Raw genomic sequence first — 27,409 nt, forward strand, 5'->3', positions numbered from 1 at the left:
CAGGCCAGGGCGGCTCAGGGCGCGGGGCCCAGAGCGAAGGCCGGAGCCCAGGCAGGGCCACCGCCCAGCGACCGCCCACAGGGCACGCAGCCGCCCGGCCTTCTCCGCGGCTGTGCGGCGGGAAGGGGCTGGACTGCCGGGCAGAGAGCGAATCAGCTTCCGTCTGCCCGCGCAGGGGCGGGGCAACACCTGAGTGACGTGGGTCCCCACCAGCCTGCGCCCTAGCCGGCCAGGGGCAGTCCCGTGGGCGGGGCTCCTGGGACACCCCGGAGAAGAGGCCGGCCCCGCCTGCCCTGAGGCTTCTAGAACCTTCCGGGCCTCCTGAGGCGTGAGTGGCCGAGGTGAGCGCGCTTTTCAGGCTGGTATTTTTGGCTCAGTGTCCCTGAAGGAACCTGGCGAAAGGCGTGTGGGGTCGGGGTCGGGGTCGGGCGCAGCGTCCCGCAAGTGAGAGGCGACGTGGCGGCCGTGGAAGAAGGTTCCAGAAAGGCGGGTGAGGCTGGCGTTTGAGGCCCAGTGGCTGCAGGCGCTGGGGCGGACACGCGGACAGCGGAGGTGGCTGCAGTGTCCCAGGGCCTGGTGGGTCTGTGCAGGGCCCGATTCGGGGGCGCCGGGGGCCAGTAGCTGTGGCTGACCTGGACCCCCGCCTCACATCCCGGAGCCAGCCTTCCGCGGGAGACCCTGCCCCCGGGGTCCCCGGAGCCCTCCCCCTCCCCCCCCGAGCCCCCCCGGGGTCCCCAGAGCCCTTCATCCTCCTCCACCTCCTCCCCTGAGCCCCTTCACTCGGGGTCCCCAGAGCCCTCCCCCTCCTCCCCTGAGCCCCCCCCAGGGTCCCCGGAGCCCTCCCCTTCCCCCCGTGAGCCCCCTTCCGCAGGGTCCCCAGAGCCCCCCCTCCCCCCGTGAGCCCCCACCCCGGGGTCCCCAGAGCCCTTCATCCTCCTCCCCAGAGCCCCTTCACCCGGGGTCCCCGGAGCCCTCCCCCTCCTCCGCCTCCTCCCCTGGGCCCCTTCACCCGGGGTCCCCAGAGCCCTTCATCCTCCTCCACCTCCTCCCCTTGGCTCGTTCACCCGGGGTCCCCGGAGCCCTCCCCCTCCTCCCCTGAGCCCTCCCCGGGGTCCCCGGAGCCCTCCCCCTCCACCCCCCCGAGCCCCCACCCCGGGGTCCCTGGAGCCCTCCCCCTCCTCCCCTGAGCCCTCCCCAGGGTCCCCGGAGCCCTTCCCTTCCCCCCGTGAGCCCCCCCGGGTCCCCAGAGCCCTCCCCTTCCCCCCGTGAGCCCCCTTCCGCGGGGTCCCCGGAGCCCTCCCCCTCCCCCCGTGAGCCCCCTTCACCCGGGGTCCCCAGAGCCCTCCCCCTCCTCCGCCTCCTCCCCTGGGCCCCTTCACCCGGGGTCCCCAGAGCCCTTCATCCTCCTCCCCTGAGCCCCTCCCGGGGTCCCCAGACGCCCCTCTCCTCCTCTGAGCCCCCTCCCCAGGGTCCCCAGAGTCCTTTCCCTACCCCCCTTCACCCGGGGTCCCCAGAGCCCTCCCACTCCTCCCCTGAGCCCCTCCCGCGGTATCCCCAGAGCCTTCCTCCTCCCCCACCCCGGAGCCCCTTCACCCGGGGTCCCCAGAGCCCTCCCCCTTCTCCCCTGAGCCCCCCCAGGGTCCCCAGAGCCTTCCTCCTCCCCCCTGAGCTCCCCCCGGGTAACCAGAGCCTTCCCCCTCCCCCGAGCCCCTTCACCCGGGGACCCCAGAGCCCTCCCCCTCTTCCCCTGAACCCCCTCCCCCGGGGTCCCCAGAGCCCTCCTCCCCTGAGCCCCGCCGGGGTCCCCGGACCCCCCCTCATCCACTGAGCCCCCCCCCGGGGTCCCCAGACACCACTCTCCTCCCCTGAGCCCCCTCCCCAGGGTCCCGGGAGCCCTCCCCCTCCCCCTCCCCCTCCCCCGTGAGCCCCCTTCCCCGGGGTCCCCAGAGCCCTCGCCCTCCTCCCCTGAGCCCCCTCCCTGGGGTCCCCAGAGCCCTCCCCTCCTCCCCTGGGCCCCTTCACCTGGAGTCCCCGGAGCCCTTCCCCTCCCCCCGTGAGCCCCCTGCCCCGGGGTCCCCGGAATCCTTCCCCCTCCTCCGCCTCCTCCCCTTGGCCCCTTCACCCGGGGTCCCTGGAGCCCTTCGCGCTCCCCCCAAGCACCCCCCGGGGTCCCCAGAGCCCTTCCTCCCCCTCCAAGAGCCCCCTCCCCAGGGTCCCCGGAGCCCTTCCCTTCCCCCCGTGAGCCCCCTTCCGCGGGGTTCCCAGAGCCCCCCCCCTCCCCCCGTGAGCCCCCTTCCCCGGGGTCCCCACAGCCCTCCCCCTCCTCCGCCTCCTCCCCTGGGCCCCTTCACCCGGGGTCCCTGGAGCCCTTCATCCTCCTCCACCTCCTCTCCTTGGCCCCTTCACCCGGGGTCCCCGGAGCCCTTCATCCTCCTCCATCTCCTCCCCTGAGCCCCTCCCAGGGTCCCCGGAGGTCTTCCCTCCCCTCGTGAGCCCCCTTCCCCGGGGTCCCGGAGCCCCCCACCCCTCGTCCTGCCCGCACCCTCTGTTCTCCCGTGGAATTACAGGGGCGGGGGTGCCGCTGGTGACAAAGTGACGTTTTCTCGGCGTCGGTCCCGAGTGACACCAGCGTCCGGAATGGGCCTTGAGGTCCAGGGCTCCCGGCCCCGGGGCGCAGCCGCAGTGCGTGGGCCCGCGGCTCTGCTGTCTCCGAACGCGCCCAGCTCGCTGTCTGGGGCCCTGTGGCCAGCAGAGGCCGCCTGAGGGCGGGCGCGCGGCCTGCCCGTGGCCCTGACGTCCGTGTCGCCGCCCGCGACCCAGCAGCGGCCGCTCCGTCCTCGCGCCTGAACCTGCGCTCAGGCCGTGTGCTGGCCGCGCGTCCCGGCGGGTGGCTCCCTCCAGGTCCTTCTTCCCCACCCCTGGCTGTTTTAAAGAGAGGGGGTTCAAGCCCAGCTCAGCCAGGGGGGTTTTGAAACCACTCGCTCCAGGAACCGGACATCTGCTGTGGAAGAGTGCAGCGTCCAGGGGAGGTCTGAGGGGTTACAATATAAGAGCCGTCCTGCTGTAGCAATGAGCAGAGACCCCTGTCTGCTGACAGCAGGGCAAGCGCCACGGTGTTGGACGGTCACTGCTGCCCAGGAGTCGACTTGGCTTGAGGCCTGTACAGACCTGAGGTCCCGTCTGGCTGTTCGCCTGCCTCGGGACAGGGCTGGTAGCCGCGGGGTGGGTGTGGACCTTGTGTTCTAGGCGCTTGCCTCTCCCCTAGAGAAGCCTTCTACGCACGGGCACATAGAAGATGCCCGAGAGAACAAGTTGGTTTGAAAAGTGAGACGGTAAACACAGGTGAGCGCGAGCTGCTCACGGAGATCCCTGTCAGGGTGCAGAGGGCCGGCAGGAGACCAGGGGTGCAGGAGGGGAAGCAGAGGGAGAGAGCACCCAGCACCTCCTCCAGTAGTGTTCTCTGGTGGACGAGAGCTCTCTCCTCAGCTGCTGGCCTCTTGTGTGAGGTTGGGGGTCACTCTGTGGGCACAAAGCTACCTGGGAGTTGTGTGATCCCTCTGTAAAAGTCCATGGAGATCTCAAAATGCCTGGCATCTCTCCCAACTCCCACCCAAGTGCCTTATGGTGGAGATGCATCCTGGGAAAGGGGGCATTATGATTGACAAGTAGGAGGGCACACTGGGCAGAGGGGAGTGGCTTGTGACTTTCAGCTCTGTGGTCCTCACCTGGCTCCCTGCCTATCCTGTCCCATATCAGTAGGAGAGAGAGACAGCAAGTTGTCCTACCCTGTGTCCACCCCGGCCATTCCTAAGCTGGCTAGGACAGGTGTTGGGGGATGGATCTTTCTTGGTGAATATTTGTGGTTAGAGGAACCAGCAGAGATAGGTTATCGAGGGTCATGTGCAAAAGATGAAGTCCCAGTCCAGTTACTGGGGAAGTGTCACTGGGGAAGCTGTGATGTTCTTGTCTTCACACAAGAAAGAATGCAGGTGTGAGACAGAGAGCAGGGTGATGAGGGTTTATTGGGGACAGATCATCCATCAGAACGGAAGGGATGGAGAGAGAGAGAGAGCGCTCGGTCACTGGGACTGGGGAGAGCGAGGGTACATGGTTGAGTGGAGAGAACACACCTGGGCAGGCCAGGCGGGGGCTCAGCAGAGAGCAGAGGGCTGAGCGCAAAGTCTGTTTGGACTCCCTAGGTTTTTAAGGGAGTCTGTTTACCCACCTCCAGGACAAAGGACAGAGAGTCCTGGCGGAAGGGTTTGTTGGGGGAAAATTAGCAAATTCCTCCCCAGCAAATTCCTCTGCCCAGGAATTGCTGGCCTGGGCAGAATAGGGGGGCTTCCCTTAGGGCCTCTGAGAAGGTTTTATTGCCCCCCTTGTTATCAGGTCAGGTAGCCCCTTTGGTCCTGAGGAGAGAATTCTCCTGGGAGCTGTCCTTGGGGGGAGGGCTGGGAGCACCTGGGAGGTCATCAGGGTCTGGGCAGGACTCTGAAGTGGGAGACGCTGGGCTTCTGGGGCTTCCCAGTAGGTGCTGGGCTTCAAGCCCTTCTCACACACACAGAGGCTAAAGTTCTGACTTCCTAACAACTTGAGCAGAAAAAAGTGTCCCTTTGCACTTCTTTGTTTTTCTTTCAGCTAGTCATAGCTGCCTGGAGAGGGTGGGGCACAGTTGCGAGAAGGGATGGAAATGTGGTGAGGGAGGGCAGCCACCCCCCCCACACACACACAACCCCCCACTCCCCCACCCCACAGGCAGAAGCTGGGGATGAGGGAGATAGCTGATGTCCTCATTACCCCTGGCTTCACACACCAGCACCACAGAGCATGGGTTGTGTCTAGTAAACAGCCATGGAGGATGGGCCCACACTGTAACTGCTCCCATTAACCCCGTGCATAGTGTAAGTGTTACCAGTGAATGGCAGGGTTCTTGTCTTCGTGCAAGAAAGAATTCAGGCATGAGACAGAGAGTAGTGGGAGGTAAAATAGCAAGGTTTATTAGGGCAGGGCCATCCGTAAGAACGGATGGGCACCTCTCCAGACAGGACCTGAGAGAGAGTGCTCAGTTGCTCGGACTGGGAAGGGGGAAGCCAGGTTACATGGTTGAGTGGAGAGAGTACACCTGGGCAGGCCAGGTGGGCGGCTCAGCAGAGAGGCAGAGAGGCAGAGGGCTGAGCGCGCAGTCCAGTTGAGGCCGGGGTTTTTAAGGAGATGGGTCTTTGTCTTTTCACATCTCCTCCTGAAACAAAGAATTTTATGGATGTAAATACTATGAATCTCCTATTTAAGTTTTCCCCTGAAGGTATCAGACAGGAGGAAGCCTAGCTGGCTCTGTCCTGGGTTCAGAGGAAGGGTGAGCAGGACCCCCTGGAGAATGGGGATCCGGAGCAGGGTGTTTGAGATGCAGATACTGGGCTGCATCTGGGAGACTGTGGAAGGTTGTCAGGCAGAAGGGGCGGGGACCCCCACCTGGCAGGTCATCAGGTAGAAGGGGCAGGGCAGGATGGGAACTGGGCTGTCCCTGAAACGTTATCGGGATGACTTTGAGATGCAGATGCATATGCTGGACATAGATGTCTTCTCTTTAGGCCTTTATGTCACACACACATAAGCTCATAGCTGACTTCCCACCTAACATAAGCAAGGGGTTGCAGAACAGGGAGGAAACAGAATATGAACTCACAGCCAGAACAGACTTACTCAAGAGGTGAGTGACCAGCTGCCAGCACGCGCACAGACTGAGCAGGTGGCAGAGGGCCCAGTCCTCCAGGGGGCTGGGCCTTATAAATCTTAGGGTGGGCTAAGGGTCAGGGGTTGGGGGCAGTAGGTGGAGGTGAGTTTTTCCATACAGGTTTTTCAAGATTTCCTGGGCTTTCAAACCTGGAAAAGAGTGCAGGCGGTGGTGTGGGGCACAGGACAGGGCTTGGGGCTGAGCTGGTCTCTTGGAAGAAGGCAGGGGTAAGGAAGGTGTAAAATGGAGTTTTACCTACTTTCAGGCAGTGAGCTAAAATGGATGAGGCTTGTTACAAGGAGTCAGACGGGTTAATAGGCAGTGGTCCTGGAGGAAATGCTTGCTTTCCCCAAAAGTTACTTTTAGCAGGTCAAAAATGCCTGCTCCATTTCTTAGGAATTTCTAGTTTTACCATGAGGATGAGCTTGTGGTTTACTGTAAAAACAAGTTACCTATCCTACCCCTCCACAAAGTGAGATTACAGATCAGGTCTTTTGATGGGTTTTGTTCTTGCCTTGTAACTAACTGAATGTCAAGCTGGTTGCCAAGTTTTTTTCTTCCCCAAAATTGTTCTTAAAAACCCCACTACCACTAGCCCCCTTTGAATTTTGCCTCTCTTGGAGCCCCCTTCCAGGCCCCTCTGGCTAGAGGTCTCTGACTCAAATAAATCCTATGTTTAAATGCATCCTGCTTTTCTCTTTGCCTTGTCTGTTAGGAAATTTCTTCTTCAGTGTTAGACAACGAACTGAGGTAATAATCTCTCCTCTGCCTTCATTTCACCTGTGACAGTTGTGTCCTTTTTTATTGCTAGCAGAGGTGAGTGTGTGGGGTTTTGTCTTCCAGCAAGAAAGGATTCAGGCATGAGATAGAGAACAGTGGTAAGCAAGGTAGCAAGGTTTAATGGGTTAGGGAATCTATCAGAATGGATGGGACAGAATCCGAGAGAGAGAGTGCCCAGTCAGTCACTCAGACCGGGGACAGCAAGGCCACATGGTTAAATGGAGAGAATATGCTGGGCAGGACAGGCAGGCAGCTCAGCAGACAGTTGAGTGCTGAGCCACAGTCTTTGTTCAGGTTGGGATTTTTAAGGGGATAGGCTCAGTTCTTCCCACCAAAAGGGTTTGCTGAGTACAGTTAAAATTCCTCCCCAGGTTTTACTACCCAGTGCTGTCAGCCTGGAGCCCACGTGGTGCTGGGCAGAGGAGCCTCCACTAGGATGCCTGCCTGGGAGGAAGGGTGTGATGGTTTTTATTGCTGCGTGTCGTCAGGCCAGGTGACCCATGTGGTGCTGAGAAGAGAGAATTTTCCTGGGGAGCTCTATTGGCGGAAGGGCTGAGACCACCTGGAAAGTTACCAGGGTCTGGGCAGGATTTTGCAGTGTGATTACTGGGCTCCTTCCAAGGTGGGCTTCTGTGGTGCTGTTTTCCTCAGGCCCCTCTCACACACACATAGGCTAATTTCTAGCTTCCTACATAACACTGCCACATAGGACATCAGAACTTTGCATCATTTTATAACCCTGTGAGCAGAGATGGATGGGGTAGGTTCTTGTCTTCATGCAAAAAAGATGTGAGATAGAGAAGTGCTAAGCAGGGTAGCAAGATTTATTGGGGTAGGGCATCTGACAATGGATGGAGCAGAATCTGAGAGGGAGTGTGTCTGGTTACTCAGATAGGGCTAGCAAGGTCACCTGGTTAAATGGAGAGAATATACTGGGCAGGCCAGGCAGGCAGCTCAGCAGAGAGCTAAGAGCTGAGAGTGCAGTCTGTATGCAGACTGGGGCTTATAAGGGAAAGGAGTCCAGCATCATTTCTCCTCTCCCCTCCCCAGAACAGAGGGTGTGCTGAGTGTGAATTAGGTGGAATTCCTCCCAAGGTTTCACTACTCATTGCTGTCAGACAGGAGAGCCCACCCGGCAGAGGAGCCGCCCCTAGGGTGCCTACCTTGGAGGAGGGATGAGATGGTTTTATTGCTCAGTGTTACCAGGGCAGATACTCATCTGGTGCTGAGGAGAGAGGACTCTCCTGGAGTGCTTTCCTTGGGGGGAGGGCTGAGACCATCTGCAAAGTTATCAGGGTCCAGGTATGAGTGAAATGTAAAATCACTGCTTCCAAGTGAGCTTCTGCAGATGCTTTGTCTTCCACAGGCCCCGCTCACACACATAGGCTAATTTCTGAATTCTGATCTAAGAACCCCACATGTATGTGACACGATTTAAATGAACTAAGTTACGAGTCCTCTCATTGGAGAGTTCCAGGGATCCAATTGGAAGGCTCAAGGTCAAAGAGTAAGTTTAGAGTTCTGTGTGTAGAAGAACTGTCAGAGGCATAAACCGTTTTGCTGTCAGAAAACTAGTTGAGATGAGTCCAGGCAGTGAAATTGTCAGCTTTGAAATGAACTATTTGTGTCCCATTCTACCAAGGTCTTGGAATAAACAATTTGTGTCCCTGTGGCCTAGCAGGTCCTAACAGCTGTTTCATTCTCATCTATGCATCTCCTTCCCAACTCTGTTCCTTCCCTTGTCCTAGGACCCTTGTTACCTAGACATTTACCCCAGAAATTGTCCTTGTGTTTTGTGATTTCATCTTTTGCTAGTCTGCTTTTTATTCTCTTTAAGTGGAGAGGAAGGGAGGAAGAAAGGGAAAGAAGAGAGAGGGAGAGGTGGGTATAATTGTTACCGGAGAAGCAAAGGGTCCTTGTCTTCGCCCAAGAGAGAGCTCAGGCATGAGACAGAGAGTAGTGGAAAGCAAAATAGCAAGGTTTATTAGGGTAGGGACATCCGTAAGAACGGGTGGGCACCTCTCCAGACAGGACCTGAGAGAGAGTGCGCAGTTCACATTTAGGCTGGGGTTTTTAAGGGGATGGGTCTTGCCTTCCTGCCTTTTCCCTCCCCCACTCCTTCTTCTCCTCTGGAACAAAGGACTTGTTGGGTGTAAATGCAAAATATTCCTTTCTGAGTTTTTCCACTGAAGTTATCAGACAGGGGAAGCCTGGCTGGCATTGCCCCGCCTTAGAGGAAGGATGTTTATCAGGCCAGGTAGAAGGGTCAGGACTCCCTGGAAGGTCATCAGGATCCGGGCGGGACTTTGAAGTGCAGATACTGGACTGCACCTGGAAGGTGATCAGGATGACTTTGAGATGTGGATGCTGGACCGCTGTAGATGTCAGTTCCTTAGGCCCTTGTCACACACACATAAGCTCATTTCTGACTTCCTACCTAACATAAGGGGGCAGGGGGAGGGCATTCAGTTTGCTTCCCAAAGACCCATGAAAGCTGAGACTGGGCCACACTGGAAGGAATTCAAGTGAGGTCTCCCAAATCGGTGGCAGGGACCCAACTCCTTGGGCCATCATCATTGCCTTTCAGGATGTATACTGGCAGGAAGAGGAGTCCGGAACCCACGCTGGGAAGCAAACCTGTGCTCTTGGATGTGGGACATGGGCATCTGAACTGGAGTCTTCGCTGCAGTTAAATTAGTCAGATTCTGCTTTTTTTCTAGAACATCCATTTGCTTCTTCTTTTTTTTTAAAAAAATTTATTTATTTGAAAGACAGAGTTACAGAGAGGTAGAGACAGAAAGAGGTCTTCCATCAACTGGTTCACTCCCCAGATGGCTGCAATGGCCAGAATTGTGCCGTTCCAAAGCCAGGAGACAAGTGCTTCCTCTAGGTCTCCCATGCAGGTCCAGGGGCCCAAGGACTTGGGCCATCTTCCACTGCTATCCCAGGCCACAGCAGAGAGCTGGATCAGAAAAGGAGCAGCCGGGACTAGAACCGGCACCTATATGGGATGCCAGCGCTTCAGGATAGGGCTTTAGCCCACTGCACCACGGCGCTGGCCCCCAAGTCATCACTTCTTGAAGTTCAATTTCACTTCTACAGATTTTGTTTTAGGTGCTCTATTAGTTCTCACAGATCAGGGAGAACATATGGTATTTATCCCTTATTTGGCTTATTTCACTAAATATGATGTTTTACAGATTCATCCATTTTGTTGCAAATGACTGAATCTCAATTTTTATTTATTTATTTTTTTTTACTGCTGTGTAGTAGCCCATAGTTTCTTTATCCAGTCTTCAATTGACAGCCATTTAGGTTGATTCCAAGTCCTAGCTACTGTGAATTGAACTGCAATAAACATGGAAGTGCAGATAACTCTTTTTGTTTACTGATTTCATTTCCCTTAGGTAAATTCTCAGGAGTGGGATGCTGGGGCATATGCTAGGTCTATATTTGGATTTTTGAGGTATCTCCATACTGTCTTCCATTGAGGCTTTACTGTTTTACATTCCCACCAACAGTGGATTAGGGTACATTTTCCCCCACATTCTTGCCAGCATTTGTTGTTCGTTGATTTCTGTATGAAAACCATTCTAACTGGGGTGAGCTGGTTTTTTGAAAATATAATCCAAATTGACACACCATTGGCCCAACTAACCAAAAAAAGGAGAGCGATGACTCAAATAATAAAATTAGAGAAAAAAGGAAATGTAACAACAGAAACCACAGAAATAAAAAGAATCATCAGAAATTACTACAAGAGCTCTATGCCAAAAAACTGGAAGACCCAGAAGAAATGGATAGATTACTGGACACAAAAAACCTACCTTATTGAGTCATGAAGACCTTAAACAGACACATAACCAAGACAGAAACTGAAATCAGTAATAAAGACCCTCCCAGCAAAGAAAAGCCTAGGACCAGATGGCTTGACTGCTGAATTCTATCAGACATTTAAAGAACTAACTCCAATTCTTCTCAAGCTATTCAAAACAATGGAAAAAGAAGAAATCCTCCCAAATTCTTCCGTGAAGCTAAAATCACCTTAATTCCTAAACCTGGAAAAGATGCAACAAAGAAAATACAGGCAATTTCCCTGAAGAACATAGATACAAAAATCCTCAACAAAATAATAGTCAATTGAATCTAGCAACACATCAGGAAGATCATCTACCCAGACCATATGGGGTTTATCCCTGGTGTGCGGGGATGGTTCAGCATTCGCAGATCAATCAATGAGCACATCACATTGACAAACTGTAGAACAAAAACAAAATTATTATCTCAATAGATGCAGAGAAAGCATTTAAAAAATACAACACCCTTTCATGATGAAAACTCTAAACAAATTGGGCATAGAAGAAACATTCCTCAACACAATCAAAGCAATTTGTGACAAACCGACAGCATCATATTGAATGGGGAAAAATTGGAAGCATTCCCACTGAGATCTGGTACCAGAGAGGGATGCCCACTCGCACCATTGCTACTTAATGTAGTCCTGGAAATTTTATCCAGAGACATTAGGCAAGAAAAAGAAATCAAAGGGATACAAATTGGGAAGGAGGAAATCAAACTATGCCTATTTGCAGATGACATGATTCTATATATAGGGGATCCAAAAAACTCCACTAAGAGACTATTGGAACTCATGGAAGAGTTTGGTAAAGTAGCAGGATATAAAATCAATACACAAAAATCAACAGCCTTTGTATACAGATAATGTAAAGGCAGTGGTTCAGGTTCTAAGATCAATCTCATTCACAATAGCTACCAAAAAAATAAAATACCTTGTAATAAATTTAACCAAGGATGTGAATATCCCTATGATGAGAGTTGAAAACATTAAAGAAAGAAATAGGAGATATTAAAAAATGGAAAAGTCTTCCATGTTCATGGATTGGAAGAATCAATATTTATCAAAATATCGATTCTTCCAAAAGCAATTTACAGATTCAGTGCAATACCAATCAAAATATCAAAGACATTCTTTTCAGATCTAGAAAAAATGATGCTGAAGTTCACATGGAGGCACAGGAGATCTCAAATAGCTAAAGCAATCTTGTACAACAAAAACAAAGCCGGAGGCATCATAATACCAGATTTCAAGACACACTGCAAGGCAGTTATAATTAAAACAACATGTTACCGGTACAAAAATAGATGGATAGACCAATGGAACAGAATAGAAACACCAGAAATTAATCCAAACATCTAAAACCAACTTATATTTGACCAAGGAGCTTAAACCAATCCCTGGAGCAAGAACAGTCTCTTCAACAAATGGTGCTAGAAAAACTGGATTTCCACATGCAGAAATATGAAGCAAGACCCCTATCTTACACCTTACACAAAAACCCACTGAACATGGATTAAAATCTAATCTGTGACACAACACCATAAAATTACTGGAGAAAATTGGGGAAGCCCTGCAAGACACTGGCACAGGCAACGAGTTCTTGGAAAAGACCCCAGAGGCATAGGCAGTCAAAGCCAAAATTAATAAATGGGATTAGATCAAATTGAGGAGTGTCTGTACTGTGAAAGAAACACTCAGGGAAGTGAAGAGGGAACTGACAGAATGGGAGAAATTATTTGCAAACTGTGCAGTTCGTAAAGGATTAATAAGCAGAATCTACAAAGAGATCAAAAACTCCACAACAACAAAACAATCCAGTTAAAAGATGGGCCAAGGACTTAAGCAGACATTTTTCAAAAGAGGATATCCAAATGGCCAACAGATACATGAAAAAATTTTCAAGATCACTAGCTGTCAGGGAAATGCGAATCAAACTGCTTGATTTTAAGAGAGCTTGTAAGAATGCTGGAAACTCAGAAGTGATGATTGTCACTTGTATGCTAATGAGATGTCTGCTGGTTGTGGCTCCTACATGGCTTAAAGATGTTGGCTGGACCAAGGAAGGCCATGGTGGAATTAGAGGGCTGGATCTTTCAGTTTCACCCACCCAGATTCCAGGGAGGAAGAGTGGCAGAGGTGGAATTCATCATGAGCACCCAGTGATTTAATCAACCTTACCTAAGTCGTGAAGGTTCCATACAAACCCATAACAGTGTGCCCTATATGGCTTCTCAGTTGCTTTAAACTCATGGAGATTTGAGAGTGTGGTGCCTGCAGAGGGCGTGGAGGCTGTTTGTTCCCCACCTCCTACTTTACTCTGTCTCCTCCATTTGCACCTTCTTGAGTTGTATCCTTTATAATAAGATGGCAATCAAAAACAAACTCTTTTTCCCCATTCTGGGACCATTCCAGCTAAACATGGAGAAGGGGGCAGTCATGAGAACCTCTGGTTTACACCTGTCAGAAGTATAGGAAGTGTGGACTTGAGAGTGGCATCTGAAGTGCTAGCAGTACTTGGGGCCAGGCCCTTAACCTGTGGTGTCTGGGCCCTGTCTGGGGAGAGTGAAAATGAGCTCACTGGGCACTGAGTTGGTGTCCAGAGTGTTGGGGAATTGGTTCCTGTGGAAAAAGCAACAATTTGGAGTCAGCAGTATGATGTCATGGAAACCATTCACATCACAGTCACCTGTGCTTGCCTCTCACACATTTGCAATTTAATATTGGTTTTCATCTTTTAAAAAGGCAATTTTGCTGTCTCTTCCTCTTTCTCTTTAATAGTCTCAAGATGATTTTCTAATGCACTCGTTTGCTAACAAGCACCTTTGAGTAAAGTGTGGCTTGCTTGAATCACTGTTCTGTGGAGTGGCAGTGGCCTCATCCTGACCCTTCCATGTCCTGGGTCCATAGGCCTTCCCTAGACAGCAGCTGTAAAGCCTGCAGCTGGACTGCTGCTGCTCTTGAGGTCCACCCTCTCCTGTCTCAGGGACACAGGGAAGCTCCGACCCCAGCACCAACCTGGTGCTTGCTCTCTTCACCTCCAGGTTCAAGTTCCTGCAGGAAACCATGTTGCCCCTGGCCTTACTTCTCACCATGATGTTCCCCCTGGTGGAGAGCAACGTCACTACCTCCAGGGAACTGTGGGTGGAAACTAACATCACTACCTCCAGGGAACCATGGGTGGATAGCAGCGTCACTACCTCCAGGGAACCATGGGTGGATAGCAGCGTCACTACCTCCAGGGAACCAGGGCTGGAGAGCAATGGCAGTAATGCCATTGAACCGCGTTGTAAGTGTCTTTCCATCTGTGGTGATGGGGATGAGAATTCCCTGGAATTGAACGGGATCTTTGGATAGGTGGCCTGGAATTTGAATTATCTAAGCCCACTGGGCTCTGCACTGTCCATGTGATGGGCTGTGGGGTGGGGTGGAAGTGCAAGGTCATTGTGGGACATTGTGCTTGGCTAGGAGAGGGTGGTCAGGAGAAAGAGGAGTTTCCCCAAGATGCAGCTGACCAGGACTTGAGGGGCAGTGTGGGAGTGGCACTTTCCCATGAGCGACAGGCAGCAGTGGCTTGTCTAGTGGCAGCCAGAGGACTCTGCACTGTGGCAGTTTCCTGCCTTCCTGGAGGTGTTCTCACTGGAAGGGTAAGGCACTGTCACACATGGCCGCCTAGGGCACTCCTCCAGAGCTGGCTCTGGGAGCAGGGGAGCTCCTGGGCCTGCCTGTCTTTGCTCAGGGAAGCTGGTGTGGGACAGAGTCAGACTGCCCGTGCGGGTCTTGCAGGCTGGGGAGGCCCTGGAGGAAGAGTCAGAACCTGTTGTGAGAGGAGGCAGAATGGGCTGGTAGTGGGTGGCAAAGGCACAAGGAGAAGTCTGATGTCTTCTTTCTTCTTATTCAGGGAGATTTAATATGCAATGCTTTAACTGTCTGGAAATAAACAACTTTAATTGTGTAGGACGAACAACCTGTCCCTTTCACATTAGGCGCTGCCTGACAGTGTCCATGCGTAAGTACCTCTTTATGTCCTCAAACTTTGTGGATGAGTTGTGTGGGCTCAACAGTTTAGGAGGTTGGGCCAGGCTGTTTGTGTGTCTGTGCCCTGTGCCCCTGCTGTCTTCCCATCCTGAGAGCGTGTTCCCAGGTAGCAGGATCAGCTTCCTGCTGGGGCAGTGGGCTCTGTCTTTAATTAAGGACAGGTACTGTGCCAGGTGGGTAGACCTGGCTGGCTACACAGCTGCCCCCTCTCCATGGGAAAGGAGCATTGCTGGGCCTCACAGCCTCTTTCCTTGTCTGTCTTGGTCATGTGTAGACAGCCAGTGCCACAGCTCACTGCCCATTCCATTTTGGGACACCTGGGGAGGGTCTCCCTGAGCAGTGGCAGGCGGGGATGCACCTGGACCCTCAGTGCCATGGTCACCACACCCAGGCAGCAAGGCTCAGGGTGGGGCAGAGAAAATCACTGTGCCAGCCCCTCTTCATTGTAGGAACTGCTGTTGGCTCGTGAGCACCTGCGGATCTGTGGCTAAGGCCAAGACCCAGAGTCTGGCTTTGCTGGTCTGTGTGCCCACCGTGGGCCCTGCTCAGGGTCTTTGAAGGGTTTGGTGTTGCCATTTTGGGATGACGGCTCATGAGTCAGGCTGGGACTGCTTTCTCTCAGGCTCTCTGTCCCTGACTGGCTCTTGGGTCTAGTAGACCAAGAGGAACTCAGTGAGGTTGCAAGGTGGCTGTGAGATGGGCCTCTGACTCAGGAAGGTCAAGGTGGCTTAATTTAGCGATGGGCTCCCAGGACCTTAGCCTGACCTCTCACGAGCATCCTTCCTGTCCACCCCATCACCTCCACCTCTGGTCCTTCCAGCTGCCAGCAGTTCCTAGGGCCCCAGCAGTTGCGAAGCCGCCAGCCTATAAGGGAGCAGTTGCAGCATCCACATGAGACGCTCTGTGTGGGCTCTTTGTTAGGACGGAGGGCAAGGCTCTGAGATTTCCCTGCAGGCTGGGACTTCCCAGCGTCCTCAGCTTCAGGTGGATCTGGCTCTGGACTCTCCCTCAGACCCTCAGCCTCCCACCCACCACTTCCCCTTCTCTGCTCCTCCCACACGTGGACGTGGTGAGGGTTGTATTTAACAGTTTCGTCTTCTGCATTGGTGAATTCTGACATGCACTGGGGCAAAGAACGTCTGGGCGTCCTCTGTGGAGGTTTGTCCGTGCCGGAGTGCCGGGACGTTTTCTGCTTCAGGAGCGTCGAGAGGCCCTGCAGAGCCTTGAGTGGGAAATCTGCAGGGCAAACTCTCTGAGCATCCGAGGCAGCGCTGTGCTCACAGCCAACAGCAGGGAGAATCTGTGGCAGGGAGACACACAGACCTGCAGGACACAGCAGAACGCAGTTCAGGGGCAGATGACGGACAGACACAGACTCGGCCTTGGAGGACGGACTGCCCTTGCTCTTCCGCAGCAGGAGGGGCGATGACCTCAGACCTTGCACAAAAGCACTCAGAATGCGTTGTGGGTGACATGCAGAAGTCATACTGAGCAGCTTTCTGACAGCCAGACGGAAGAGAAACGCGTATCCTTCTGGTGCTCAGCAAGCCGCGTGGAGCTGACCCTGAAGTGTGGTCCTCAAAAGGCACAAGTGGTGAAGCTGGACCTCAGCCAATTGGAAGTCTGTGTTTTCTTTTAATTTTTTGCCGTGAATGACCCTGTTACAAGGACACAGAGACAGGCCGCAGAGTCGGAGAGAGTAGCTGCACACCACGTATCCAGGAATGAATGGACGTCCTGTACCCACACAGCAGTCAGAATGCAGCATCAACGCAGCCAGTCTGACTAGGAGGCAGGGCAAGGACAGGAAGAGACGTGTCATTGACGTGAGGACACGAATGGCCGTGGGCACGGGAACAGATTTTCAGCATCGTTGGCTGTTAGGAGGGTGCACGTTAAGGCACATGGCTGCCTCTCGTCGGAGGGACCAAGATGAAATTCATGCCAGTGTGATACGAATGCTGGGGAGGGTGCCCGGAAACCAGACCGTGCGTCCCTGCTGGGGGAGTGGAACGTGATGGCGTCACTGCACGTGGCAGTGCGGCCTCTTCCCTTTCTACAGAAGCGTCCGCCACACGGCCCCAAGCCTGGCTGCATGGGTGTTTTCTCCAGAGGACTGAAAGCCCCAGGCTACACGGAAACAAGCCCATGCGTGTTCACTCAGCGTCATCTGGAGACAAGGACCTGCTGCACTTAGCAAGGAACGAAGGATGGACTTCACCCCAGCCTGACCGATGGCCAGGGCTGCTGCTGAGTGGAAAGGCTCCAAAGGTAGCATCGCTTACGGTTCTTCTAGTAACTCGATGCATATATAGTCGTGGACAGCAGCTTCGTTTTGTGGGCGATCCGGGACAAGGCAGTTGGGGGGGAAGAGATTAGTGTGTGCATGCAGGAACACATGAATCCAGTGGTCAGACTGTTGAGACGTCTGACTGTCGCCAGATCAGCCCTGTAATTGTTGCAGCTCCCGGACTTCTGCAAGGTATTACCAGAGTTTTACCTACAAAAAATCTAACCAGATGTGTGCAGGATTCCAGTCCTGAAACTGCAAAGCACCTGTTGAAGTAAAAGTAGTAAATGCATGGCAGCTTACCCCGTGGTTGTGAATCATGGCAGCTGTGCACCTGTGCCTTTCTTGCCTCTCTCTCTGGGATGCAGCGTGGAGCTGTGCAGGCTCACGGCTGCCGCATTTATCTTTGGGTGTCAGGTGAGACTTTGGACTTGGACTTTGAGCAATGCTGTGACATGAAGTGATTGCGACTTTGAGGATAGGATGAATGCATTTTGCACTGTAGGATGGACATGAAGTTTTGACGGCCAGGGACAGAATACTGTGATGTAAGTATTACTTTGGGTGTTGGATGTTCCCTGAACACACACCACATCTTGGTCCCTAAAGTCTGATGTTAACATATAACAGGTGGAACCTTAGTCCAAACATGATGCTTAGAGTCAGGCCCTTTGGAGGTGTCTGATTTGATTGTTGGCTAGGTTGGAGCCCGTGTCAGCTTCCTGGGGCTTTGTAAGACACCACATGGAGGTACACAGTTGCATGCCCTGTGCTCCTGCCTCATGATGTGCTGCAGCACCTCAGGATGCCGCCTCCTCCTGGAAGAGTCTCGCCAACTGCAGAAATCAGCATTAGGGGCAGGCGTTGTCTCGGCAGGTTAGGCTGCGGCCTGTGATGCCAGCATCCCTTATCATCCTGGGTTTGTTTCCTGGCTGCTCCACTTCTGATTCAGCTCCCTTCAGAAGCCTGGGTAAAGTAGTGGAGGATAGACCATGTGTTTGGGCCCTTCCATCCACATCGGTGACCTGATGTAGCTCCTGCTGCTGGCTTCGACGTGACCCAGAGCTGTCCTTTGTGGCCATCTGAGGAGTGAACCAGCAGAAGGGAGATCTCTCTTTCTCTCCCTCTCTGTAACTCTTTCAACTAAATTTTTTTTTAATTTTTAAAGTATTAGGTCCTGTTAATTTGGGCACTCCTGTTAAACATCCGCAGGGTCTCTGAGCGTTGAGTACAGCATGATTTCTGGCCTCCATTTACCTTCTAGAGTTCTGCAATCATCGTGACAGAAATGGACAGCACATTTCATTTGTGTAGCTGTGGGGGAGATGACCATACCCCATTGCAGGAGGGCCTGAGGCAGACGTAGAGGCAGTGTGGAGAGAGAAGCATCTCCAGAAGGTGGGGTTCTTGGAGTCTTCAGGACCTAGGAACGGGGACGTTCCCCCGTGGTCAGGATTCCAGGCAATCTTGTATGATTTGGCAGTGAAGAATGCATGCATGAGCTACTTGCGGTTGAATGGGAGGTGGGGTGGGAGTGTGTGCTGCGACCATTAAAGCAGTAAATGCAGATGTCAGTGATTTTCATTGTTATTTTTTGTAGGACTGAACTCTCGTGAAATGCTTATTTACAAGAACTGTACATTCAACTGCTCATTTGTATATGCTCTTCATGAGCCTCCTGAAGCACCAAAAATTAACTTTATCACGAATGCTTATTATTTTGTTCGCTGCTGCAATAGCCTCTACTGCAACGAAGGAGGCCCCACGAACCTGGAGCGGGACATAATGCCCGATACTGCCATTGAGGAGCCGCTCCTAGAGAGTGCAGTCCGACTGGGGGCCTCGCAGCTCTTCCTGAGCCTGGTCTCCATCGTAGTCAGCAATCTACTGACCCGAGAACCTCTCCTGGGATGGTCGACCCATCTTGCCTGTCCCTCATAGCGATTTTACTCTCCGTTTCCCTCTTATGAGCCAGAGACTGATCTGCTGGGCCCAGATGGCTCATGTCTGCTTTATTTCAAGAGAGAAATTAAAAGTAATTATTTACACAAATGGTCATGAACGTAGTTTGCTTGCACATGCTCAGGATCTGGCCCCAGCCCATGTCTGCTCTTGTCTCCTGTACTGTGCCACCTACCGAGGAACTGCCTTGGAGTTTGAGTGTTTAAAGTGCTTTTTCTCCTTCACACACGGTGGCCTAAAGATTCGCTGTGTGAAAACCTCTTGCTTTTCCGCTTACAGAGATTGTTGTAGTCCACAGGGAAAATGTCCAGGGGCAAGTCTGCCTGTTGGCTGGAAGAGCAGCCTCAGCCATGTGCAGACTGTAGGCTCGAGCCCGCCTGCAGTGCTGGCCATGGGTTCCAGTTGTTGGGTCAGGGAGAGACCCTGGTCCCCAGGGCCAGATGGAAGGGGCCGCAGCATGTTGCACCCTTGTAGGGGCCAGATGGCTGTGCCGGCACAGAGTTGTCTCCACATGGCCCCTGAGTTCACATGGGCCATAGACTTTCCCCAGACGTTAGCCTGTGAGACTGGTGAGGGTCTGTTTTGGAGGTCCACACTGTTCTGCAGATAGACAGTGGTGAGGATGCACAACACCATGAATGTACTGAAGTACACTGAAATGGCCCCTTGGGAGGTTGGAGGTGGCCCTGAAGCCATCTGCAACCTGACCTGAATGCAAGGAGAGTTGGGGCTGCTGCCCCTCTCATCGCATCTCTGGTCAGTACCAGGAGAATGAAGTGGAGGGAACAGAAAATTCCAGACCCCCTGGGCTCACCTCCTCCTCTTCCTTCCTTCGTAAGTCAGTTAACCTGTTTGTGAAAGTAACAGGGAAGAATTCACACATCTTAAGTTCACCATTGTAATCATATTAGAGTGTATTATTGAGGTGACATCCACAGGGATGCGTAACCATCACCACTGTCTAACTCCAGAACAGTGCAGATCCCAGAAGAACCCTGCAGCAAATACACAGTGACTGCCCGTTCACCCTCCCCAGGCCTTGGCAGCCCCTGTAGGTCTCCGTCTGTGAAGGTGGGGTTGTCTGTGGTGGATGCATCAGACAGGCTTCTCCAGAGAGTCCCAGTGTGTGTGCGAAACATCCAAGCTTAGAGTTGTGCACGGCAGAATGACTTTCTGGTCAATGTCGGCATAGACCACTGTGGTTGTCCAGATTATAAAGCCACCGAGGAGCTCTTCTGGCCCGGTGAGCCCGTAGCCGTAGTCGACTGTAGGGCCACGTGTTACACACGGGCTCAGGTGATGCTGGTGCAGAGAACTCTGCTGTGCATGGAACCTTTTGCAGTGCGCAGTGCTCAGGTTGATAATGGTCCTAAGCACTGTCACAGGTGGACAAGCTGGCTGGACTGTGCTTTCTGTCCTGTTTCAGCAAAGCTTCCTAGGAGATGAGCAGTGCTGGACTAGCTGCTGCTCCACCAGGCGGGCTTGGCTGTGTGCTGGCTGCTTCTCGAGCTGTGTCCGTGACTGGTCTGCCCTTGTGGGATTGTGTCGCTGTGTGTGACTGTGCATTTCCCACTGCAGTGAGACCACCCACTGACTCAGATACAATAAATGAAGTTAAAGATAATATAGAAGACCACAACAGAAGAATAATTCAAAGAGAACAAAGAACTACTGAGCTTAAGAAGAGGCTATACACAGATACAGAATTGGAGGACCAAAAGATGTAAAGTAATGGGAATAAATAAAGCACATGAGAAGGTTGGGACAGCATTAAACAGCATTAAACAGGAGCATTGATGAGAGGGATTTTAGATCTCCAGGGGGATAGACTGACAACAGAAACTCCCAAAACATAAAGGGTATGCATGCCCACACCTTGGCAGGCCTGAGTTCACCACCCAGAATCACTGGAATCAAAGGCAGATTAAAATCAAACTGTAAAAGGTGAAGACAGAGTATTCTCAAAGCAGCAGAAGAGAGAGCACTGGAATGTGCTCTGTTTTCACCTGACACTACCCTCCCAGCAGAAACCATCCAGACCAGGCGAGACAGGCAAGGAAGCTGACTGCTCACACCTCATTGAGGGGGAGAAAGCGGAGAGCATTTTCCCTCAGATTGGGAACACGACGGGAATGCCCACACTCCACACTTTTATTCAACAGAGTACTGGGAGCCCTGGGCAGGGCAGTTGGGCAGAAGAAAGAAACAGATGTCATCCACATTGGAAAAGAAACATTTGGATTGTCACTGTTTGCGGTGATCTTATATGTAAAAACCCCTAAGACACAGCAAAAACATTCAGTAAGGTACTTCAACAACACTGCGATATGTAAAATCAGTATGCAAAGTCAGAAGAGAATTATCTGAAAAAGAATTCAAGACAACGTGTGTGTGATCAGTGAGATGTGGTGGAAGCAATTATCTATAGCGTTTGGGCCCCTGCACCCATGTGGTAGACCCAGAGGATGCTGCTTTCTCCTGGCTTCGAATTGACACAGATTCAGCCATTGTAACCAGCTGAGGAATGAACAAGTGAATGGAAGACCTCTCTCACTCTGCCTCTTTCTCTATTTTGGACTTTAAGACAAATATATAAATCTTTTTAAAAAAAAAACAATATTTGGAATCTACAGGATACTATGAACCAACCCAACATACAGGTATTAGAAGTTCCTGAAGAAATTGAAAGAAAAGATTAGAAGGTCTTTTTAGTGAAATATTAACAGAAAATTTCCCTAATTTGGAAAAAAAATGGGACATCCAAATACAGGATGTACATAGAACTCCTTATAGACATGACCAGAAAATATCTTCACCACAACACATTATAATCAGACTCTCCACAGTAAAACATAAAGCCTCTAAAACGTGCATGAGAGAAATGCCAGATTACTCTCAAAGGGTCTCCAACTAGACTCACAGCAGACTTCTCATCAGAAATCCTATAGGCTAGGACAGATGGAGAGATAAAATCTAATTTTTTTTTAAGGTTTATTTTAGTTATTTGAAAGAGTTACAGAGAGAGGTAGATGCAGAGAGAGAGGTCTTCCATCCGCTGGTTCACTCCCCAGATGGCTGCAATGGCCAGAGCTGTGCTGATCTGAAGCCAGGAACCAGGAGGTTTTTCTGGGTCTCCCACGTGGGTGCAGGGGCCCAAGGACTTGGGCCATCCTCCACTGCTTTCCCAGGCTATAACAGAGAGCTGGATCGGAAGAGGAGCAGCCGGGACTAGAACCAGCACCCATATGGGATGCTGACACTTCAGGCCAGGGCTTTAACCCACTGCACCACAGCGCCAGCCCCACAATTCAAGTTTTAAGAGAAAAGAATTTTCAACTCGGAATACTGTACCCTGAAAAGCTCTCATTTGTGAATGAAAGGGATTTAAAAATCTTCCAATACAAACAGAAATTGAAAGAATTTGTCCAGCCATGCAGAAAATAAGTAAGGACATGCTGCACACAGAAACACAGAAACATGTTCATCACTGTGAAAGAAGGAAATGGAAGGAAATCTCCCAAAGTACAGATGAAATCCAAAGTAAGCAATATGAATATTTATGGAAAATGGCAAGACAAACTCATTACTTATCATTAGGCACCTTGAATATAAATGGCCTCAATTCTCCAGTTCAAAGGCTCAGACTGGCTGAATGTATTCAAAAGCAAAAGCCATCCTTTTGCTTCCTACAAGAAACACATCTCACTAACAAAGATGCATGCACACTGAAAGTGAAAGAATGAAAAAAGGTATTCCATGCCAACAGAAACCAAAAAAGAGCTGGTGTAGCCATCTTAATATCAGACAAATAGACGTCAACACAGAAAGTGTTAAAAGAGACAAGGGCACTATGTAATGATTAAAGGATCAATTTAAATGGAAGATGTATCTATTATAAATGTTTATGCACCTAATTACAAGGCACCTGGCTATTTAAAATAAATATTAAGGTATCTAAATGGAGACACAGACTCCCATGCTATAGTACTGGGGTATTTCAGTACCACACTTTGAGCAATGGACAGATCAACCAGACAGAAAATAAGCAAGGAAACAGCAGAGTTAATTGACACTATAGACAAAATGGACCTAACAGATATCTACAGAACTTTTCATCCTGAAGTTGCAGAGTACACCTTCTTCTCAGGAGTGCATGGAATTTTCTCTTGGATTGACCACATACTAGGCCATAAAACAAGTCAGAAAATAAAAAAAAAACATTGAAATCAGCATGCATCTTTTCAGACCACTATGGAATGAAGCTGGAAATCAGCAACTCAAGAATCTCTAGAATATATGCAAAAACATGGAGACTGAACAACACGCTCCTGAATGAACAGTGGGTCATAGAAGAAACCAAAAGAGAAATCAAAATGTTTCTGGAAACAAAAACGGCAAAACAACATATCAAAATTATGGGATACAGCAAAAGCAGTGTTAAGAGGAAAGTTTATAGCAATAGGTACCCACATCAAAAAATTGGAAAGGCACCAAATAAGCTATCATTGCATCTCAAAGATCTAGAAAAACAACAACAAACCAAACCCGAAACTAGTAGGATAAAAGAAATAATTAAAATTAGAGAAGTCAACAAAATTTGAACAAAAATACAAAAGATCATCAAAATGAAGACCTGTTTTTTGAAAAATATACAAAATGGACATAGCACAGGCCCAACTAACCAGAGGCGGGGGGAGAGAAAGAGAGGACCCAAATCAACAAAATCAGAGATGAAAAGGGAAATATAACAACAGGCACCACAGAAATATAAAGAATCATCAGAAATTACTACAAAGAGCTGTATGCCAACAAACTGGGAAACCTAGAAGAAATGGATAGATTCCTGGACACTTACAACCTACATACACTGAGCCATGAAGACATAGAAAACCTAAGCAGACACATAACCAAGACAGAAACTGAATCAGTAATACTAAATACACTCCCAACAAAGCAAAGCCTAGGACCAGATGGATTCACTGCTGATCTGCCAGATATTTAAAGAAGAACTAACTCCAATTCTACTCAAGTTGTTCAAAGCAATTGAAAGGGAGGGAATCCTCCCAAATTCTATGAAGCCAGCATCACCTTAATTCCTAAACCTGAAAAAGATGCAACAGAGAAAGAATTACAGACCAGTTTCCCTGATGAACATAGATGCAAAAATCCTCAACAGAATTCTAGTCAGTCGAATCCAAAAACACATCAGAAAGATCATTCACCCAGACCAAGTGGGATTTATCCCTGGTATGCAGGGATGTTTCCACATTTGAAAATCAATCAGTGTGATACATCACATTAACAAACTGCAGAATAAAAACAATATGTTTATCTCAATAGAAGCAGATAAAACATTTTTAAAATACAACACCCTTTTATGATGAATATTCTAAACAAATTGGGTGTAGGAGGAACATTCCTCAACACAAAGCAATTTATGACAAACCCATGGGCAGCATCCTATTGAATGGGTAAAAGTTGGAAGCATTCCCACTGAGATCTGGTACCAGACAGGGATGCCCACTCTCACCATTGCTATTCAATATAGTCCTGGAAGGATTAGCCAGAGCCATTAGGCAAGAAAAAGAAATCAATGGGATACAAATTGGGAAGGAGGAAGTCAAACTATCCCTATTTGCAAATGACATGATTCTATATATAGGAAATCCAAAAGACTCCACTAAGAGACTACTGGGACTCATATAAGAGTTGGTAAAGTAGCAGGATATAAAGTCAAAAATCAACAGCATTCGTATACACAATGTCAAGTCTGCAATTTAGCTTCTAAGAAGAATCCCATTCACAAACCTACCAAAAAAACCCCAAATATCTTGGAATGAATTTAATTAAGGTTGTCAAAACTCTGTATGATGTGAATTACAAAACTTTAAAGAAAGAAATAGAAGAAGATACAAAAAACAGAAAAATCTTTCATATTCATGGATTGGAAGAATCAATATCATCAAAATTTCCATCCTTCTGAAAGCAATTTATAGATCCAATGTTATAAAAATCAAATACACCAAAGACATTCTTCTCAGATCTATAAAAAATAATGCTGAAATTCATATGGAGGGGGCTGGTGCTGTGGCACAGGTTAATCCTCAGCCTGTGGTGCCAGCATCCCATACGGCCACTGGTTCTAGTCCTGTCTGCTCCTCTTCCCATCCAGCTCTCTGCTATGGCCTGGGAAAGCAGTGGAAGATGGCACAAGTCCTTGGGCCCCTGAACCTGCGTGGGAGACCTGTAGGATGCTCCTGGCTTTGGATTGGCACAGCTCTGGCCCTTGAGGCCATTTTGCAGGGTGAACCAGTGGATGGAAGAACTTTCTCTCTGTCTCTCCCCCTCACTGTCAGTAACACTACCTATCAAATAAATAAATAAATAAATAAATCTTCTTTAAAAAAGAAATTCATATGGAGGCACTGGAGACCTTGAATATCTAAAGCAATCTTATACAACAGAAACAAAGCTGGTGACATCAAAATACCACATTTCAAGGCACACTACAAGGCAGTGATAATCAAAACAGCCTGGTACTGGCATAAAAACTGACAGGTAGACCAATGGAACAGAATAGTGTCGCTCCCCCTCTTCGTGGAGGAACGACACAGGACCCTGCGCTGTTCTTTTGTCTGCTCGGCCCTCCCCGGGTTTGCTGCTGGTTCTTCCCGGGTTGGCTACTGTCCCTTCCGCCTCCGTGGAAGGGCGGTTCCCCCTGGCCACTTTCCCCACTTCCGCAGGGGAGCGGCACACCGCCGGCCGGCTCTCTCGAGGGCTGCACAGGTGTTCCTTCAGATAGATGTTCCCCTTAGATGTTCCTGGTGCATGTTGTCTCTCTCCTCCTTTATAGTCCTCTTTCACCAATCCCAACTCGGCTACCCACACGCCGAGTACGCTGCTCTCCTCCAATCAGGAGTAAGTCCTACAGTTTATTGGTTGAACTGGAGGCAGCTGTGTAGAAGCTGTTTCTCCCTTCTCAGCACCACATTGTGGGGGAGCAGATGCATAGAATAAGTCTTAATTCCAGTAACAGTATAGTCCGAGTTGCTCCCCACAAATAGAAACACCAGAAATCAATCTAAGCATCTACAACCAACTTATATTGATCAAGGAGCTAAAACCAATCCCTGGAACAAAGACAATCTCAACAAATGGTGCTGGGAAAACTGGATTTCCACATGTAGAATTATGAAGCAGGACCCCTACCTACACCTTACACAAAAATCCACTCAACATGGATTAAAGACCTAAATCTATGACCTGACTCCATCAAACTGTTAGAAAACACTGGGGAAACCCTGCAAGATATTGGCACAAGCAAAAAGTTCTTGGAAAAGACCCCAGATGCACAGTCAAGACCAAAATTTACAAATAGGATTACATCAAATTGAGAAGCTTCTTTACTGCAAAAGAAACAGGAAAGTGAAGAAGCAACCAACAGAATGGGAGAAATTACTTGCAAATTATGCACCTGATAAAGGATTAATAACTAGAAGAGAAGCAATGAGTTGAACAGCCTTGTCTTGACTGTCAAGGAACAGTTTTTTTCTTCTTCATGCTATTTGTTGAACTCTTTGCTTAACATAGTTAATCATATGTGAATGAAGTAAATTGGAAACATCTCAGTAAAAAATAAGAGTGAGAATAAGAGGGAGGAGGAAGTTTGTAACTGTAAAGCTGTATAGTTCTGCATAGATTGCTATGGACTTCCTTCTAAGGGTACAGTTTAAAAATTGCCATAGTACCCCAAATCACATTAAGCTGGTGTTAAAAATTCCATCTTCAGTGTTAAAGTGACCCTATTAAGTGTTAAAGTGGCCATATAGATAATATTAAGTGTTAAAGGGATCATATAAATAAAATCAAGTGTCTGGTAATAATAATAATATAATTAAAAGGAATAGATAGAATTAAAAGGAGAGAATGTTACAACATGGGAAGAAGTCCATACAGCAGACTCATAGAATGAAAATAGCTTTACGTAGCACTCTGACCTGAGAATCAGCCCTTAAGCCATTCTGGTCTGGCTGAGAAGCCCATGAGAGCATTTCAGGCATGGAAAGCCAAGATACTGTGGCAAAATGTTCTGAATGAAGGATCTTTGTGAGAGAGACCCCAGTGGAAAGAAGTGGCCATCAAAGATGGATGTACTTTTCTCTAAGTTGAGGAAAGAACTTCCAGTTTGGTTATGGCCTTGTCTATATACTGACAGAAATTGTGGATTCAAAGGCTTCCTTAGCCTATGCAGTTCATGTCAAGAGCCTCGGGTGGTCACTAATGTCATACATAAGAGTGTTAATTGTTAAATTAACAACAGGAGTCACTGTGCATTTACTTCCCATGCAGGACTTATGTGCTCAAGGAGTTCTGTTATGAGAGTTAACTGAAAAACTTGTTCTCAAAAGGTGTGTGTGTGTGTGTGTGTGTGTGTAAATTGTTAAAATCTTTACTTAGTATAGAGTTGGTCTTCTGTGTATAACGTTAATAGAAAATGGGAAAAAAGAGGCCGGCGCCGCGGCTCACTAGGCTAATCCTCCACCTTGCGGCACCAGCACACCAGGTTCTAGTCCTGGTCAGGGCACTGGATTCTGTCCCGGTTGCCCCTCTTCCAGGCCAGCTCTCTGCTGTGGCCAGGGAGTGCAGTGGAGGATGGCCCAAGTGCTTGGGCCTGCACCCCATGGGGGACCAGGATAAGTACCTGGCTGCTGCAATCAGATCAGTGCGGTGCGCCGGCCGCAGCACGCTGTCC

At 50.0% G+C, this 27,409-nt stretch overlaps 1 protein-coding gene across 2 annotated transcripts; it reads left to right on the forward strand.

Annotated features, from left to right (window-relative positions):
• LOC103347038 (glycosyl-phosphatidylinositol-anchored molecule-like protein) lies at positions 1–27,409 on the forward strand. Of its 2 annotated transcripts, none has more exons than XM_070075901.1 (4): positions 1–341; positions 13,412–13,656; positions 14,269–14,376; positions 18,296–27,409. In XM_070075901.1, the coding sequence occupies exons 2-4, from the start codon at positions 13,434–13,436 to the stop codon at positions 18,634–18,636; spliced, it is 672 nt and encodes a 223-aa protein (XP_069932002.1). In that variant the 5' UTR covers positions 1–341; positions 13,412–13,433; the 3' UTR covers positions 18,637–27,409. The 2 variants fall into 2 exon arrangements, with proteins under 2 accessions (XP_069932002.1, XP_051686978.2); XM_051831018.2 differs by having other exon boundaries at positions 3–358.

This window comes from Oryctolagus cuniculus, chromosome 6 (assembly GCF_964237555.1).
Source record: "Oryctolagus cuniculus chromosome 6, mOryCun1.1, whole genome shotgun sequence".
Lineage (NCBI taxonomy): Eukaryota > Metazoa > Chordata > Mammalia > Lagomorpha > Leporidae > Oryctolagus > Oryctolagus cuniculus.